Below are 20,008 nucleotides of genomic sequence, written 5' to 3'. Positions count from 1 at the left end.
CATAACCGCCCTGTCATATCTAGCCCAACAAGCCATGGCTCATCAAAGGCTGTCGCTTTTTGCCTGTTTCATTGACTACTCGGCAGCCTTCGACGGAGTAGATCGTACTATTCTCTGGCAAAAGATGGCACGTTGGAACATCAACCCATCTTTACTACAAGCCATTAGATCGCTGTACTCACGAACTTGGGTAAGAATCAAACTCTCGAGTGAGTTTGCCACAGAGAAGATTGCCACAGACCGCGTGCTAAAGCAAGGCTGTGTTCTGGCCCGATGCTCTTCAATTTATACACTGCAGACATGGGCCAAGCCTTGACCGGAGCTACACTAGCCACACCTAGAATTGGGTGTACCAAGATTCAACTGCTGCAATATGCTGACGACCTGGTACTCTTAGACCACACCAAAATCGGCTTACAAAAAGCACTCACGGCTCTTGAAGTTTTTAATGCTAAAAACAAGCTGGTTGCCAACCCAACGAAGTTCAAAATAGTGATTTTTGGGCACTACCCAAAAAACAATTGGCAGAATGGAGGCTGGGTCATTACAACTACCTGGGGGTTTGGTTTAGCGAAACAGGCCGTCCAGGTGTCCATCTCCACAAAATGCAGATGAAAGGGAAAAGCATGCCCACTGTAAACTATATGCCACCTTACATAGTCCTACAACAACGGCTATCCAAAGTGTCCTGAGGGCGAAATTAATACCATCTCTCAATTATGCACAACAGGCATTCCCAGGGAAATTTGCAAAAGATCTAGAAACAATTCACTGCACTGCTTACAAAAAGCTATTACACTTACCAGCCTGTACCAGGAATAATTTGGTTCGGCTGGAATTCAACCTCAACCAACAAAAACTGGAAGAGATGGCCTCTCTGAGCAAATACTTCTACTTAACAACGGCGGCACCAAAGAACACAATGAAGGCCACTATAAAAACTATTTTTCAAGAATCCGGCAATCCCTGGTCTGCCGGTCTCGCCTCTGCCAAGGATCTTTAGCAACTTGCAACAGAGAACTGGGACCCCAGGATAGTCAAGTATGCCACTATCAAAAGCACAATAAAAAAACAAGTATGTCTACGCTCCCATACCTTGGACATAGAATCCCTGGCAACAAGAGGATTTCATGAGTCCCAAAGCCTCCCACATACAGTGCACAATCTCAAACCTCATCTCACGCAGGCCGTGGGGAGACAAGCCCTACATAAGATCTTAGCAGCTAGACTACATCCTCTCCCACTCAAAGAATTATACTCCACCGGGTCAGCAAGACCAGCGATCACGGAGTGCCATCTCTGCAAATACAAATGTGAGTCTTTGGCCCACATTTTACTTTGTTGCCCGGTTCTGCGTCTAGCCAGCAGAATCTACCTTAGGCTCATCCAATACAATGGGGTACTCGCACCGCAAACGAGGCAGTCCATCGACTTTACACGCTGGACTTAGTGAAGCATATGGCTGCCTTTGGCAAATTTATAAAATATACGTGCACAAAATTGATGGACACTCCCCCCTAAGCAATCAGGCAGGCTTTTGTGCGGAGGTGGCCCTTTACCTTTTAACACTTGCCATGTACAGAGATTTATCTTGTTGTAGATTTGGGATTTTAGACCTCTAGATTAAAATGTTATTGTTTTCTTTAAATGCAGTGCTCTTCTTTTATTTTAATTTTATTTTAATGATTTTGAGTAACCACGCAAATAAAGTATATTCAGTGGCTTCACGGGTCATGGAGTCTGCATATTAGGGTGCGGTGAGAGACTGTGTCGAACGCCGCTGAGAGGTCGAGGAGGATGAGGGCTGCTGTTTCTCCTTTGTCCAGTAGGGTGCGTATGTCGTCTGTTGCAGCGAGGAGGGCGGTTTCCGTACTTTGGGGCCGATTAGGATGGCGGACGGACCTGCGTCCATCCGCCACCCCCGAGGTGGAGGGACCGACCGCAGGGGCAGCGGCGGTCCCTCCGTTGCAATTAGGATCTGACCGCCAACCTGGCGGTCACATCCCGTATATTAACATAGCGGCGGGTGCTGCTTTAAGCAGCACCCGCCGCAATGTAAAATATGCATGTTAACCTTTGGCATGCACAACTTTGCAGGCACCGCGTGGTGCCTGCCACCTTGTGGATGCCAAAGCAGGGGGGTACTCCCCACCCCCCAACAACCTGGGGGCTCGCAACGGGCCCCCAAAACCAAAAGACCACATGCTTTCCCACAGCAGAAAAGCTGCCGTGGAAAAGCATGTTTCCGCCTGCATCATGATATAGCTGGCGGTGTCTTGCAGGCACCGCCACCATATCTGCATACAACCACCGCGGATCAGCGGCGGACAGACTTGCCGTCCACCGCTGATTCCACCGCCATCGTAATGTGGCGGGTGGTGTTTTCACAAACCAAGGTAGTGAATCTGCATCCTCCAGGCCGGCGGTGGCTTCCACCGGCCCGGAGGATGCGGATTCACCGCCATCCTAAATCGGCCCCCATGTTTTTTTCTGAAGCCGGATTGGGAGGAGTCGAGGATGCTGTGCTGTTCTATGAATGTGGCGAGTTGGCTGTTGATGACTTTCTCAATGACTTTCGCTGGGAACGGGAGCAGGGAGATGGGTCCGTAGTTTTTGAGGTCGGTGGGGTCCGCTGAGAGTTTCTTCAGGAGGGGGTTGATCTCAGCGTGTTTCTAGTCGTCGGGGAACGAGGCGGTTTCCAGGGAGCGGTTGATCGTGTGGCAGAGCATGGGTGCGATGGTGTCGGCAGCTCTGATGAAAATGTGGTGGTGCAGGGGTCCGTGGGGGCCCCGGAGTGGATTGATTACATCGTCTTCAGTGTGTCTTCGGTGGTGAGGGCTGTCCAGGTGGCGATCACTGGCTTCAGGGTGTCGGGGGTGGTTGGTGAGTGTGTTGGTTGTCTTCGTCGAATTTGTCGTAGATGCTCTTGATTTTGTGGTGGAAAAAGGTGCGGAGTTTGTCGTAGAGGTCTTGTGAGGGAGGGAGGGATGGATGGATGGATGTCAGTCGACTCGCTGGTGGGTTGGGCGAACTCCTTGAAGATGTTGAAGAGGTCTTTGCTGTTGGGCACGTTAGTGGAAATTCTGTCATCAATCGTTTTTTCCCTCATTTTTCTGGTCAGTTGGTGGTGAGCGTTGGTGGCGGTTCTAAAGTTGTTGTAGGCTTCTGTGGAGTTGGTGTTCCTCCAGGCCTTTTCGAGCCAGCGGCAAGTGCGTGTGGACTCTCGAAGTTTGGTGGTAAACCATCTGGCTTTCTTGGAGTGGGGGGTGTTGTTTTTCTTGAATGGGGGCTACGATGTTGGCGCTGCCGGAGATCCATCTGTGCAGGGTTGGGGCTGCGGTGTTGTGGTCGTAGTTTTCCGGGATGGTTGGGGTGGAGTTGCAGAGTGATGAGGTTAGCTGGTGGTCGGTGATTCTGGTCCAGTTTCTTCTTGGGAGCAACTGCAGGTGCCTGTGGATGGTGGGTATTCTGAGGGTGAAGTGGACGCATCGATGGTCAGTCCATGGGAGTTCCGTGGTGTGGCTGAAGGTGATGGAGTTACCTGTTGTGAAGAGGGAGTCGAGGGTGTGTCCTGCTGAATGCGTGGGTTCGGTCACGATCTGACAGAGTCCAATGTTGTGAAGGTTGTCCAGGAGGGATGTGGTGCTGGGGTCCAGTTGGTTGTAGAGGTTTAAGTTGAGGTCTCCCAGTAGGGTGTAGTTGGTGGACGCGATGGCACGTGGGGAGCTGCAGAATCATACGTCAGTCGCCAGTTACGTTCCAATTTTTTACATATGCTCTTTTCCTCACGCAATGCCATAGAGAACCAAGGCGCAGACGGCTTTGATCTTAAAGAAGCTAGCAGTAGCATCGGAGCAACGAGGTCAATAGAGGAGGAAAGGGAGGTGTTAAACTTGTATACATCTGAGTTTAAATCATTGGAGGGCTAGTTGGCTGGGAGCCTAACCAGAAGCTCAGGGAAAGAAAAAGGTTCAAACTACCTTGACTCCAGCACCTGGAGTCTGCCTGCTGCGAGTCTTGCCCCCGAGTGGTGCCACTCCCATCCAACTTAGGACCCAAACATCGTTGATGCGTGCCGCATCCTAGTCGCTGAACCTCGCAACCTGGATTTAATGTACTTTGTTCAGCAGGCCTAACTTGGTCTCTGTAAATGGCCCGCACTCCATTGTTTGTGACTTAGTCCTGGACTGGTGCGACGAGGTAACCACAGCTGGCCCTTTGCGTTTCTAAACATCGTTTTCACAAACCTTTAAACTGCATATCTCTGGTTCTACTGATTGGATTTTTTTTGTTTTGTTCTCAAATAATTTACTACATTTTACTCTTTCTAAATTGATGTGGGATTTTTCTTATGTTGTGTTTTCACTTTATTACTGTTTGAAGTGCTGCATAAATACTTTACACAATGCAGCTAAATAAAGCCTGAATACTTTGTGCCAGGTTACCAGAGGGTAGAGCGCAGGCTCATTTAGGGTTTGCTTATGTTTCACCCTGACGGGAATTGTAGTTTCTACTCGAGTAGAATTCACCCCCCTCAACAAGTAACCTGATTTCTTACATGCCATAACTGGAGTTTAACATTTTAGGCCCACTGGCTCATCAAAAAGAGACCACTGAAAAATGCACAGCACAAACAGCTGTGACTAGAAGCCTAAAATATGGAGACCCTATTGAATATTGGGATGTCATACTTCAAGAGCGCACAAAAAACATGATGAAAAAACACCACAGATAGATAGCGTACCACAAAGCTTTTGGATGGGTGTCCACTGGGTGAGTGAAACTAGAACTGATAAAACAATGTTTTGTGTTCCAGAATAAGGTTTACTTTTTTTTTCCACAGTCAGAATTATGGCAATACAGTCTGGAAAGGAAACTCTGTAGACCTCTGTTGAGCATCAGGTGTCAGGCAATCATGGGACTGAAGATAAAATATTTCAAACAAGAACATGCTGTCCTATTAGCCCTGCCCTTCAAGAAAGGCAGGAACCAGGGATTAAGTACACTCTTTTGTTCCCAGACAAAATTAAGGTGATTGATGGGGATTTCAGCACTTCTTTCTAACTCCTGAGCAGGTTTGGACCTAGTTGCAAGCCAAGGGTCTGGCGGACTGGCCGGCACTGACCCAGGGCTCAGAGAAGGGCCTGACCCCACATACGAATAATCGGTGCTCCAGGAGCTCGTGTAACAAGCCCTCGTCTGCGCAGGTGGCTAAGGAACGTGCACGAGTGGAAAAGGGAGTGTTGACGCGCGCCCGCAACTCCTTAGGGGTCCTGAAAACAGGTTCCATCTTATACTCGAACTCTAGTGAGACTGTGGTCTCCACCAGCGATGGGTCCCATGGTCTGGTGCTTACACCGCTGCTGGCAAATGACTTGCTCTGAAGGACCTCTGCCTCCCATGGGTGATGGGCCCGTCTGTCTTTGACTGCTGTAACTTTCAGAGGCATTTGAAGGAGGGGAAGGGGGATGGAAGATGATCATTTGACACATGGGGGGGCTAGAGGGCCGAATACCAATCACTGTTGCATTCCACGGACCTCAACTACCATAATGGACTTGAGCCCTTCATTGGTATGTGTTGTTGTTTCAATGCGGTTTCTGTATACAAGTGGCGGGGCATTGGGGGTTTCCTCTGCCAGTAAAGGGAGGGGGTTTGTAGTTGCTTGGGTTTTTAGTTGGGTATTAGAGTTGCCCATCCACACTGTCCTGGTACTCAGGCTCACTATTGTTCCTCGCCTATTCACCGTGGGGTGGAATTGGAGGGCTGCCTGCGGAGTGTCACGGTGCAGGTGGAGTGCGACCTCCACCTTCCGAATGACACTAAACACGATAGATGGACACACCTGATAGGAAGGTCACTCCACAGTACAACCTCTGGACCTGGAATGTGAGGGGCATGGCCACTCCGGTCAAGCGATACCGCATTCACACTTACCTTAAGCAAAGACACACACGCGGCATTCCTACAGGAGATGCCCCCTAACATATAGAACTATACCAGCTCCACTTGAAATGGAGGGGCCAGGGGTATGGAACCAGGGTCTAGGACTATGCCAAGGAGGTACTGGCCTTAATGGCCCCCACGGTTCTGTTTGTGCAGGAGTCTCACATGGTAGAGTCAGAGGGAAGATATGTTGTGGTGGCGGGGCATTTGGACGGTAGGCCACTCTTGCCTATGCGTGCTCCTAACACTGAGCACTCGGCTTTCATGGACCTCCTAAGTGCAACTCTGTTGTGAGACCCTGAAACCTCTACTATACTTTAATTGCATCCCGGATGTGCAGAGAGACCAGTTGTAGGAAGCTGGCTCTGTATATACTAGCATGGGACCCCTGTCTGGGCATACCCTTCCCACTCGGGGTGACAAATGAAAAAAGAACAATTGATGGACAGAATGCAGAAAAATGTCATACATTCACCCCAGTACAGAGATCTGGGCCTAAATCCATCGTTTTCTTTTGCTCACCATGCCATTCCAGTTTGGACCCAGCCATATGCAAATCAGTCTTGAGCCTATGCCCCATGGGAACAGTCCAACCCTAACTGCCAGGCCAAGTCCTCCCTGGACTGGAAACAAGCATCCTAGGACCTGTTTCGGGCTTTCAGCCCTCATCAGCCAAGATAGCTTGACTCTAGTGGCATGGAGAGCATGGGACCCCCGTCTGAGCATACGCTTCCCACTCAGGATGACAAATGTAAAAAGAACAATTGATGGACAGAATGCAGAACAATGTCATACATTCACCCCAGTACAGAGATCTGGGTCAAAATCCATTGTTTCTTTTGGTCACCATGCCATTCCAGTTTGGACCCAGCCATATGCAAATCAGTCCTGACCCTGTGCCCCATGGGAACAGTCCAGCCCGGTTGCTTGTTTGCAGTCCAGGGAGGGCCTGGCTTGGCAGATCTGGTTGGACTGTTCTCATAAGGAACAGGGTCAAGACTGATTTGCATATGGCTGGGTCCAAACTGGGGTGGTGTGGTGAGGAAAAGAATGATGGATTAAACCCAGATCCTTATGACTGGGGGTGAATGTTTACATTGTCCAGCATTCCGTCCATCAATTGTTTCTTTTGCATCTGTTTATACTATACCAAATTGAGGTATAGTGTGCTCAGAGTCCAGTGGATCCCCAAAGGTAGGTAAAGGTAGATAGCACCTCTCTCTCTATTTGTGGTAGTGTGGTTGAGCAGTAAGGCAGTATCAGTGGACAGTGTTAAGCATTTGTTTTACACACTCAGTCAGCAAACGAATTCACACACTCAAAGACTAAACTTCAGACCAATTGTTTTTGTATAAAAATATTCTTTTAGTTATTTTATTTTCTCGAACCAAGCAGGCCTGGTGCAGGTAAGTGATAAGTACTTTGCAGTAAATATGCAGTTGTAATACAGTTTGGATTTGTAATAGACTATGCACTTTGTTTTGACTTACAGTATGGTTTCAGAGAAATGCAATACTTAGACTTGAATGGGCTTTTCAGTAAAATTACAGGTAAGTTACTTTTGAGATTACTTTTCTTACCCAGAGTAGTATACCTGGTTACTACTCTGAGACAATTTCCTGCAAACAGGTAAGTAAAATTGTTTTTGTTAGATAGTGCAATTTTAAAGAATTTCTTTAGGTTTTCAAACTCCACTCAGTCAATTTTATCATCGGTTTAAAGGTAAGTATTTGGTAGCGGGAGTTGAGGTTCTGAGGGTAGACTTAGGGGTCCCCCAGGGTCAAGGATGCACTCTTGTTACACCCTCAGTGGCACTAGGGCGGCCAGGTGCAGAGTGCTGAAGCCCAATGTTATCCAATGGGGATAGGGGCCTCCACTTGGTTGTGGGAGCAAAACTCCTGGACTTAAGCTCAGGGCAAATGGGGAAACAAATTAGCACTGAAGATGCACCCTCAGCGGCACAAGGGCGGCCGGGTGCAGGGAGCTGTTTCGACGTTGAGCGCCCTGTTTTCAATGGGGAACCTCCGGTTTGCGAAGGCACTGCAGGCTTGGGGACGAAGTTCTTCTGGGTGCGACCACCACTTTGAGAGGTAAGTTGGGAATTTAGGGGCTGGTTAGGCACCGTCGGTTCAGGCACACAAGGCTGTGGGGCGTCAGGTGCAGGGGTACCTTTTTGGGGTTGGATCTTCTTACCAGCTCCTTGTCGCGGTTGGAGGGGATCTTCTGGATTTAGGCTCCAGGCATTGGCTGGAGGCTTGAGGCAGGTCAGGGGTCACCGGATCTCGGGTAAAGGTCGCTGGGGGGACATCGTCCCTGGTGTTTGCCCACTCAAGCTCAGGCTGTGGACGGAGAATGCAGAGTGGGGCGGATTTGCGGTTTCGGCTCGGGCCAGAGGTTGCAGATGAACAAATCTGGTGTTCACAGTAGACAAAGTCTTTGGGGTTCAAGGCAGGCAGGACCTCCGTGGTTTTCGAGGTTGCTGGCTGCAGGACACACCAGGATTTCGCAGGAGCATGTTTGAGGGGGAGACAGGCCGGAAGGGCCGGGGGCCAAATCAGTGGGAGCCTACCTATTGTTTGCTGCTGCACGGGTATTCGGTCCTTCTTGTAGATTCTTCTTGTCTGAGGAAACAAGGTTCAGAGGTGCCCCTAAATACTAGATTTAGTGGTGTGGGTCCCTTCCCTGGGGTGGGTACACACCCTATTATAACACCCTCCAGTGGGAGGGAGGCATGAGCCTGTCCCTGGTTGGCGGAGTCCCCTCATCTTCAAGATGGTGTGGTCTGAGAGTTATGCTTCACCTCACCTCCCCCACCTGAGGGGTGGATTGGCAGAAGTGGGCACACCTCTATTCCTCACTTTGTTTTCCCGCCGGTTCTCTCACCCAAATTGGGGGTCAGAACCAGTGGGGACCAGTTGCTGAGAGAAGCAAGGGGGCTGGGGAAGCTCACAAAGGCGGCAAGCCTTTGAAACTTCCCCTTCGTGAACCCTGCCCATCCTGGGGGAGAAGGCTTGGCACCTAGTCCCAGGATGTGCATTGTTTCAGGCCCCTGAGAGCAGCAGGCTCTCATCCAAAGGATCCAGAAACATGTCTGGTGGTGGCAGCTGAAAGCAGCCACTTAGCCTGGACACTAGTGGTAGGTTTGTTTTCAGGGGCATCTCTAAGAGGCCCTCTTTGTGCATTTTTCTTTATACACCACACTGGCATCAGTGTGGGTTTAATGTGTTGAGAAGTTTGATACCAAACTTCTCAGTTTTCAGTGTAGCCATTATGGTGCTGTGGAGTTTGTAATGACAAACTCCTAGCACCATATACTCTTAATGGCAGCACTGTACTTACAATGTCTAAGAATGGACTTAGGTACATGAGCCCTGTACCCCTACAGTGTCTGAATCCTCATCTCTGGTATAGTGCACCCAGCTAGAGGGGTGACTGACCTAGGCCATGGCAGTGGGTTGAAGGCATGGCACACAGATGTGTGCCATGTCAAATTTTCACTTCAGCAAAAAGTGGGGGCAACCATGCAGAAAGAGGGCACTTTCTCACACCACTCAGTCCCGCTGTTAGGGGTTGGCCTGCTGCAGAAGCACACAACATTTTCGGGACTGGCTGACTAGTCACAGAGTATGCTATATGTGGCACCTCCGGCACCCGGAAGAAAGCAAATTCTCTATTTATTCACCGGTGCACGATGTCCACACTGAACTGGACCATGTACTGTGTAGCGAATCAATCAGCACCTTGATACTCCGTACAGAGTATCAGGTGAGCACGCTGTCAGACCATTCCCCGCTCTTGATGTCAATGAGATGGTGCTGCACGACTCATCCTCAACGCAGGACCCCGCAGTCGACGATGCGCGCGCATCCTTGACGCTGGGCCTCACAATTCTCGCAACCTGGATTTAAGGTACCTTGTTCAGCGGGCCTAACTTTGTCTCTGTATAAGGCCTGCACTCCATTGCAGTTGGCCTAAATGTCGGACTTAGTCCCTATCTGGTGCAACCAGGTAACTACAGCTGGCACTTTGTGCTTCTAAAAATTGTTTTCACAAACCTTTAAAATTGCATATCTCTGGTTCAACTGATTGTATTTTTGTTGTTTTGTTCTGAGAGGGTTGCACGCTTACACCAGGTATGAGCAGAGCACTGGTAATTAATGGCTCGATTGGGGAGACTTGATTACAAGCATTATCTGGCTCGACTACATGGCAAGGGAGAACGAGCCAATAGAATGGTCGCATGGCCAGTTCATACAGACCAATTGTTGGGCCCTCTACGGGAAATTCGATAGGATAGGGGCACCATCTTGAATACTCAAACGGATATTAATGATGCCTTTGTGTTTTTTTGTTTTTTTTAATCACTCCCTGTCTGCATCAGTGCCAGGTCCCTCGGGAATCACACTACACGGTTATCTACAGGGAATGCCACTCATCACCTGAATCCAATCAAGAGGTCTGACTTGGACGAGCCTCTCCAGTTAGAGGAGATCTGTATGGCTATCTACCAAACTGCTCACAACAAGACTCCAGGCACAGACGGCCATCCCATAGAATACTAGGCAGTCTATAGTGCGACCTTGGCTCCAAAGCTGCTGGAGGTCTTTAATAAAGTGCGGGAACAAGGCCATCTCCCGGATATGATGCATGAGGCCCTCACAGTGGTGCTGTCCAAACCAGGCAGGGACTCCTTAAATGTTCTGCCCTATCGGCCAATGTTGCTGCTGAATCTTGACTATAAGATACTGTGGAAGGACCTCGTAAATTGATTCCTCTCTATACTTGGTACTTTGGTCCATGTGGATCAGAGTGGATTTATCCTAGGGAGTAACACCTTCCTTAATATACGCCGGCTTCTTCGGTTGATAGGGGCTGACATGGGGATGCCTGTGGCAATGCCGCTTGATATTGAAAAGCTTTTGATACTATGGGATGGGACTGTTTGTTTGTGATGCTAGAGGAGATGCATGTTGGTCCAGGATACCAGGGCTGGATTCTGACCTTTATGGGGAGAGGAGGCGAGAGTCAAGTCGGGGCAGCTGATATCTGACAAGTTTGATATCCAGTGTGCACCAGACAAGGCTGCTCTCTGTCACTGTTGATATCTGCCTTAGCCATGAACCGTTTGCTTGTCAGCTGCGCATGCGGGCGTGTCAGTGGGGAATTGAGGCGATTGCGGCTCATCACGTTTATATGCTGACAATATTCTGGTTTATCTCCAGGAGGTGTGGGATTTTCTATCGGCAGTGATGGACCGATTGAATGAGTTTAGGGAGATGTCGGGCCTCAGGGTGAACTAGACCAACCTTCTTGTTCCCCCTAGGGCCCATTCCTTAACATGACATGGATGGGGTGTAGGGGGCTCTCGGGATCCTAGCTTTCACTTTCCCCAATTTAACTATTTGCAACAGTCTTATCTCACACCGCATCGCACATGTGTGTATCCCAACAAAAGTTTTGAGTGCCCTGCTGCGGGGTTCTTAACACAGGTTTTCTTTATATGGTGTGGGAGTGCCCAGTGATTGGGTGGGCGTGGAAGGAGATATCTGTATAACTATATTTTGTTGGCCACCCCTGAATCTTGCTTGGTAGGCATTAGGTGCAGGGCTAAGGGGAATACATTCCTTCAGAGGTTTCTTGACCTGACGTTTATTATATGCGAGCGGCAACTAGCTGTGGCGTGGAAGTCTCCAGTGGTCCCAGAAATGAAGTGCTGGTGCCACATGTTAAAATAGGCTAGGGCTGAATCTGATGTTCTGGCAGACTCCTGCCAGGGGGAGAGGGGGCAGTTCTGGGCAGGGTGTAACAAGCTGTGTTGTCTACATTTGTAATATGAAGGAGAAAGATGAGACGTGACCCCTTAGATACCTTGTTTTGTACCCTTTCAAGTTTTTCTATGGTATTCATAAAACGGGGCGCCGAAAGCTGAGGTGTTGTATTCTTGGCTGGGTTTAGATTAGGATGGCGTGGTGTGTAGAACGGCTATAGAACAGTTGGGGTTTGTTGCTGATTGCAGGGCTATTGTACACATGTGAAGTAACTGCCCTCTCTGGTGCGGTGTCTGGTTTGGGAGGGGCGGTCCAAGTGAGGGTGTGTAGATGTGCTTACTGTATATATTACTACAGTGATGGCTGTGAGCATAGATCAGGAATGTTGCTGGGACTCCAACTGGGATGTTTTTGTGTTTTATACTCTAAACGCAACAAAGAAATGCAAAAAAACAAAAAAGAAGAAAGGCAGGAACCATTATCACAAAGCTTGACCCTCCTGTAAAGCAAAGACTTAACGTGACCTAAGAGCAGACCCATCTGGTATCTCGAGGTAGGTTGAGGTGTTACAGTTGTCGGCACTGGTTCTTACGAATGAAGCAGCTTAAAAGTTTTACCCAAATATTTTTGTTGTTGCAGCAAGCCTTGTGCATTTTGTTAGTAATCAAACAGAAAATTGTTTCCTTGAGATTCGTGATTTTATCATTACAGGGGGCTGGGGGATGCCCAGGGCTGTGAAAATACATTAGAACAATTTGAGGTGTTAGGCTCAAGTGGGAGTACTGGGATCTACCCAGATATTAAATCAATAACGAACTGCAGCTTCTAGCATGGATCAAGTCTGTGGCAGAGGGAATTAAGTAAAAACAAATTGATAATATTAATTCATGTTGCTCTCTGTTTGCTAGCATACTAAGGGAGAAGGGAGAGGGGGAGGCATGTGTGTATGTCATCAGCAAATATGAAAACAATTCTCTTCACATAAGTTTCTTAATCATTGACTAGGTTTAAAAAGCACTGGATCCTATGGAGAACCTTATGAGAAAGCACTACACACCACACTACCCAGAAGCTAAGGCACTACTGTTTTCTGAAGAGCACTCATTATGCATACTAGATCATAGAATGATTTTGCGCTGAATTAGTTAGTCAGTTTATACTGATTAATCCAACAATGCTCTGGAAAATATTCTGATAAACCTAAATCTGTGCAATTAATGTCTCAGCCCACAAACCTGGTTTCGCAAAGAAAGAAAGAAAATCAGTAATGCCCAACTCTTGAACTACTGACTAGATCACCATTCATGGGCTACATCTTCTTCGCTTAGTTCACTGAAAAAAATACTGTGTTTATTTGTGATAAACAATATTTTAGTTATTTCAGCTCTATTGTAGGTCTTTTAGTGCGCATAAACCCAACGATGCAAAGGTTTATTTGATTTGATATATAACAACTATACCTTCAGCAATTTGCAGGCAGGAAGTTCTGGTAGATAACATAGTTTATTGTGCCTTAAATACAACTGTTCTAAAGATTCCATGCCGGCCAGTTCAGGTGGTATGGTTTCCAAAAGATTTGAAGTGCAATCCAACTGCCTTAGACCTGTAGCAAGAAAAGGTTTTATGTGAAATGATGAAGTGGCAAACAAACGTGTATAACTGTTTCTTCCATCTCTCCTGCATATATTGCAATCTACGCAGAATGGGGCAGTAAACGTTAAAGTGTAGAATGTAATTTTGCTAATATTCGGATTGGAATGGAAGTGTCATTCTTGATTAGTAGAGTTCAGCTAGTGCACCTTTATCATATTTAAGGTCCTTATGTCACAGGTCCTTGGATACTAACGAACTCTGTTTTTTGACAAACCACATGTTCAAGCCAGACACTGTGAAAACTGGAAGAGGAAAGGATAATAAGAGGGAGAAAGAGAGAGGAAAGAGAAAGAAAGACAGAAAAGAGATTGTTGAGCAAAATGAGGAGAGATAAAGGAAGAGAGAGAAGTGTAGATCCAGTGTCTGGTCATCTACTAGACAGGATTGCAGTCAGCCCTCTGATCAGGGAGGATCAACTACTTGCTGTTTACATAACTCATTTGCCAGCCCAGCCAACTCCAATCAGTGCAAAGTTTAGTGTGAGTAAGAACGATAAGAGATAGCATTGTAAATTCCAGGAAGGCGGTGAAGCTAACTGTACACAAAATGGCAATACATTCCATACGCTGTATGTGCCTTTATGGGTCTATGATGATAAATCTTGGCAAGTTATTATCCTTGCATGCAGCAGCAATGCGTGGGCATAACGTAATAGCTGGCATATTAAAAGAGCAACTGCCTCACGGCAATACTGGTCATGTAAATATATGTTTATGTCGTGGCAATTTCTGAAACTGTCAGGGAGGAAATATTTTGAAAGACAGGAAGATTCCTCCCGATGCAAACTAGAGAGAGAGAAAGAGCAAGGCACTTTCGATTCCAAAAGTAAATAGTAGGCTAACATGTAGGGTTGAGCATAGAAGGGTTTTTCCAGAGAATTTCAAAGGTTTTTTAATTCTATTTCCTAACTATAACGTTTCCGTCAGTGAATTTCTAAATATTTTGTATAATGTCCCTGTAACCTTTGTTTTTTTCATTGAATTTCAACAGGTTTTTTTAAATTTTATTTCCCAACTGTAACCTGTTGAGGTTTAATTTTTGTGAAATGAGCATCGTGCCAGAATGAATACAGTCCAGCATATTTTTCCAAGAGGCCACAGTTTTGTGCAACACCTATATCCAACTGGAGTACTCTCTACTGGCAAATTAGTAAGTGCTACCCCACTGGGTAAATGTATAGTCTCCTAAACTACAGCTGTGTAAAGAAATGTCTGTAGTGGCCTTGTGTGTCTGTAACTTTGCCAAGGTGATCGTTGCTCAAGCATTTTTAACAGATAACTTCACAAGGTGGAACTGCAGAGAAAACACACTTGGATAGTTTAAATATTACAGAAGTAAGTACTTCTTTGTTTGGTGGAGAAGCGATCGTATTCCTTGGCATCAAGACCCTGTCTCCAATATCGGCAGTTAAAGCGCTCATGGGGCCTTTTATTAATCTGTCCGTCGTCCTGAGAAAAGGGCAGGAAGATGTTGCATACCACTGATGTATATGGAATGCCCTCCAAATGGGCAAGACTGAGGCAAGTTTACATACTTTTCGTTTTTAAAAGTTTAGAACACGTTCTCTGGTCTTAGCAGAAAATGACAAGAAAGAACCTCCTCCTCACAGACACTACGTGCGATATGGCGCTTTAGAAAAGTAAGGATGCAAACACCTCCTTCACCGATCACAGATAACATTTCAGTATAAATGTACACTCACTTGCTTTGCCTTGGCCACGTGTGCGAAGTTAGGGTGATTACTACTTCAGAGAAGTGGAGCTTCAACGTGGGCACTTGCTTTGTTTATAGATTTATCTGTAGCCACAGATAAATCTATAACACTGCTAGGTGATTTTAATTTTCATCTAGACTGTAATGAAGATAAAGACACCATATCTCTGCAATCTGAAATGGAGCTTGTCGGTCTATCTCAGTTGGTGAAAGGACCTACACATACCGCAGGCCATACCCTGGATGGTATATTCACTAATTTGGACAATATGATAGTAACCGATGTCCTGCCACTGACATGGTCTGATCACTACCTGATATCGGCAACTATACAAATTAATAAAACACCCACTGTAACAACTCCTCTCTCCAAACGAGAATCGTTTAAAGTCTGGAAGGACATTAGTATTCCCAGCCTTAAGGATGCGTTACAGGACTCACTACCTATTTGGGCTAATGACCCAGAAACGGTTATTGAGCAATACCAAACATGGGTGAGCCAGGCAGCTAACAAGCTGGTACCAGTAAAAAGATTGTCCAGGAATAGAAGCTCCCCTTCAGCACCTTGGTATACTGAGGAGCTGAAAAAACTTAAACAGCAATGCAGAAATAAAGAAAGAATCTGGAGGAAAAAATACGATAATGAAAACAGGAAAGTGTATAAGGAATCTTTATCCCAATATAAACTTCTGATCACAGAAACAAAAAAAAGGTATTACACAGAGCAAATTGAAAATGCAAAAAATTCAAATAAAAAGCTCTTTGAAATAACTAAACATCTGGCGGGATGTGCCCCAGACCTTAATCCCCCTTGTTCACAAACTTTCTGTGACTCTTTGGCAGCTTTCTTTTTCACCAAGGTGAATGACATCTTTTCAGCATTCAATCTTGGAGTTAACCATGGCAATGAAAAAGTAAATACACCTTCATTAAGCAATAACCTCTCTTGTTTTGCAGAGGTAACGGAGGATCAAATCCAGAACATTGTTAAAACAATCAAATCTGGATCGGCCCTGGACCCCTGTCCTTTGAACACCCTTCGTTTGCTAATGGACACTATGATCCCAGTCATTACCCAGATATGTAACCTAATGTTCCGTACAGGTATCTTCCCTAACTATCTAAAAAAGACCTTATTAAAACCGCTCTTGAAGAAGCCGGGTTTAGATAAAACTGAACTGAAAAATTATAGGCCTATAGCAAACCTTCCATTCGTTGCTAAGATAGTTGAGAAAGCCATGAATGTCCAACTTGCGGAATACATCGAGCAATATCATCTGCTCGATGAAACACAATTTGGATTCCGCAAGTCTCATGGAACGGAGACTGCGCTCATTAAGGCGGCGGATGATATTCGACTAATCAGAGACCAGGGTGGCACCGCACTACTAGTTCTCTTAGATCTGTCGGCCGCCTTCGACACGGTTGACCATAAGATCTTAGTCAACCGTGTCGAAAAAATGGGCGTGCAAGGTCTAGCAAAAAAACTATTGGCATCCTTTCTGACAGGGAGATCTCAGGCCGTCACAATGGGCTAGTTCACATCTGCTGAGTTATCACTGCCATGTGGGGTACCTCAAGGTTCATCCCTTAGTCCGACACTATTTAATATATATGTGTCGGACCTCGCAAAAACCATCAAAGCGCACGGGATGAACCTTACCTCATATGCAGATGATACACAGCTGATACTGGCTGTCAGAAATGATGGGGAAACAGTGGCGGAGAATTTCAAAACAGGTATGCTGGCCATTGGACAATGGATGTCTGCAAACTGTTTGAAATTAAATTCCGAGAAAACTGAGGTGGTCACTTTTGGCCACCTCAGTCCCAGCTGGTCTTCAATCTGGTGGCCATCTTCTTTTGGAGCTGTCCCCAAACCAACCACGAAGGTGAGAAATTTGGGTGTCATCTTCGATGACAATTTAAATTTCATGGCACATGCCAATCAAATGGCCTCCACAGCCTTCTATAAATTACGACTGGTTAGGAAGATTCTTCCTTTTCTCCCTAAAAATGTTGGCAAAACATTGGTCAGCGCCCTTGTCCTATCAGCATTGGATTACTGCAACGGCTTGCTTGCCAACGCTCAAGTCCGGATTATCAAGAAAATGCAGACAATCCAGAATGCGGCAGCCAGACTTCTCCTTAACATCCCTAAATTCAAACCAATAGCTGAGACATTGAGAAATCTTCATTGGCTTCCGGTAAGGAATAGAATCAAATTTAAAACACTGTGCATCGTCTATAAGTCATTACATCAGCAAGCCCCTCAATTTTTGTGTGACCATCTTACCCCATACATTCCTACTCGGACGCTACGATCAGCAAGACAGAATGATCTGGTAGTGCCACGGACTAGGCTGGTCAACTGGGGAGACAGACGTTTCCTAGTTGCCGCCCCAAAGCTATGGAATACACTCCCGCAGACCATAAGATCTAGCCCAAATCTCATGCTCTTCAGGAAGAAACTGAAGACATGGTTATTCGACCTCTGAAAATTGTAAGATCACAAAACTAAAGATCACATAGGAGAGTATTAAAAGTACAGCGCCAAGACGCCTGCGGGCATTTGTTCGCGCTTAATAAATGTTAAAATAAATAAATTTATATCTGTAAGAGCTTCCCGTTGAGGTTTCATTTCTGTGAAATGAGCACCATCAGAATGAATCCTGCCCTGTGTATTTATCCATGAAGAAGCCAACATTTTGTGCAACACCTCTTCCCAACTAGAGTACTTTCTGCTGGCTAATTAGTAAGTACTACCTAGTTTGGTAACTGTATAGTGCACCTCCTATACTACAGCTGCGTAAAGGACGCAGAGGAAATGTCTCCAGTGACCTTGTGTATCTGTAACTTTGCCAATGTCATTCTTCCTCAAGTGTCTTCATCAGATAACTTTTGAAGGTGTAGATGCAGAGAAAACACACATGGATAATTTGTACTTTACAGAACCAAGGGCTTTTTTGTTTGGTGGATATGCAATTGTATTCCTAGGCATCAAGACCTGTCTCCAAAATTGGCGGGAAACGCACTCTGGGGGGGGTCTATTATTTTTAGTAGGGAATGGAGGCTGGGTGGGCCCACTCCCTGGGCAGAAATCAGCCCCAGGGACCCCATCCCCGGCCTCTTATTTACTTTCATTTGGGGAGGGGGGCCGGCACCCCCTCCCACCTCCTCTGGCAGATTTCAGCCCCGCGGACACCATCTCCTGAGGCCTAGCCATTCCCCTCCCTCCTCCGCCTCCCCTTCCAGGGCAACCCATAACCCAGGGCCCAGACATGTCACCTGGGTCCCAGGGCACCCAGTGTGCAATGGGACCACAGGGGAGTTTCAAGGCCCCCGCAGTCCCAGCCGACTCCCCGCCTTCTGGGGGAGCCGGCATTGTTCTTACATGTAGGGAGCTGCTGGAAACGCAGGTCCTTGCATGATGGAGCAATGTTTTCATCTGTTTCCTGGCAGGCATAATTGAGTGCAGGGAAACCGATGAAAACTCAGTTTTCTGCAAGCCAGACCGGTTTGATAGCTCCCGCTTGCAGAAAGCGGAGTTATGTTTGCTGGTGTCATGTTTACGACGCTTTGCCGTTCCGTAGTCGCCTCTAGACACGAGCAGTAGACCGAAATCCTCAATTCCGGGTGGAAGCCGAGAATCGGTCTAGTCATTGAAGGTCCTCCCTCTGCGAAGGAGCACTTCCGGGGGATTCGCATAAACTCTGCGTTTCCCGCCGGCTCTTTGCTTCGGATTCTTGCCGGAATCCTGGTTCGAGGTCCTGACCGAAGACTCCTTCCTGCTGAAGGATTTACAGAGGACGCCTGGTTCTACGCGTCCATTCTTGGTTTCCGCTGCTTCGAAACACCCGTTCTTTGCTTCCCGCGCTGGAGCGCTTTCAGGTATCCTGACATTTGCTGCACCTGACACTCTAGCATTTGAGTGTTTCTTCACGAGCAGGGGCGCTTGTTTGTTTTTGGTGAAACCGCGCTGGAGCGCTTGTGTTGGGCACTTATTTTCCGAGCAGGAGCGCTATTTTATTTTCATGACAAAACCGCGCTGGAGCGCTTATGATTGGCACATTGTTTCCGCGCAGGAGCGCTTTATGTTCACATGACATTGCCGCACAGGAGCACAGTTCTGGGGGTACATAGCAGCGCGCTGACACGCCTTATCCTTGCTTTTCTTATTACTGCGCAGGAGCGCTTGCATTCTTTATCTTCCTGGAAACTTTCCTTGACTGCGAGGTCTTCATAAGCCATGGTGAGTCTTCTTTCTGTTGGCTTTCACCCGAGTGTGTTTAGAGGTGTACATAGGAAGAGAGGGGGGGTCTGGTTTTCCTTCTAATTGGGTCTCTCTTGTCTCCCCTTAGTTGACATCACGGTCCTACCAGAACCGCTGCCTCAAGTCTCCTTCCCATCTTTATTTTGCTCCTTTCCCTGGTTCCATCTCATCCCTGCCGGGTACATCCTTCTGTACGGGGTCAAGTGGGTACAGGGGCAGTAGCTCTTGTCTCTGCGGAATCGCTTCACAAGCAGAGGTAAGCCTTGTGGGGTGTCTGACAGCTGGGAGCTGTCAGCTCCCACCAAGCAAAAGCAAACAGCTACCCCACCCGAGGGTGGGCACCTGTGAACTTAGCAGGGGCTGGCCCTGAGGGAAGGCAGTCCCAGGGCCATCCATAGCTCTACGAGGGTGGACGCATGACACTCCTCCATTGTAATAGTTAACCCCAGAGAGGTGGTGGTCCCCGGGGCTGCCGGGGTGTTGTGGGGACAGCGAGCACCCCCTTAATTTGAATGGATTGCCCCAGGGAGGTGGCAATCTCCGGGGCGGAACAACATCATGATGGGACACTTCTAAACCCGTGGCACAGCATTGTTGTTAATCTCCGGGGCGGGGCAGGCCACACATATATTAAAAACAGTACCCCGGGGGAAGA

The 20,008-nt window shown here is 47.2% G+C and overlaps 1 protein-coding gene across 1 annotated transcript in view; it reads right to left on the bottom strand.

The window, feature by feature from the left end:
• Window positions 1–20,008, bottom strand: part of LRRC40 (leucine rich repeat containing 40) — a 440,314-nt gene that overhangs the window by 238,868 nt on the left and 181,438 nt on the right. Inside the window, exon 6 of the mRNA XM_078668782.1 lies at window positions 13,175–13,317. Coding sequence (XP_078524908.1) covers window positions 13,175–13,317 — 143 coding nt within the window. The remainder of the gene's footprint in view (window positions 1–13,174; window positions 13,318–20,008) is intronic.

This window comes from Lissotriton helveticus, chromosome 1_2 (genome assembly GCF_964261635.1).
Source record: "Lissotriton helveticus chromosome 1_2, aLisHel1.1, whole genome shotgun sequence".
In the NCBI taxonomy this organism is placed as follows: domain Eukaryota; kingdom Metazoa; phylum Chordata; class Amphibia; order Caudata; family Salamandridae; genus Lissotriton; species Lissotriton helveticus.
The sequence above is the reverse complement of the archived record's forward strand: the minus strand, read 5'-3'. Positions and strand labels throughout refer to the sequence as shown.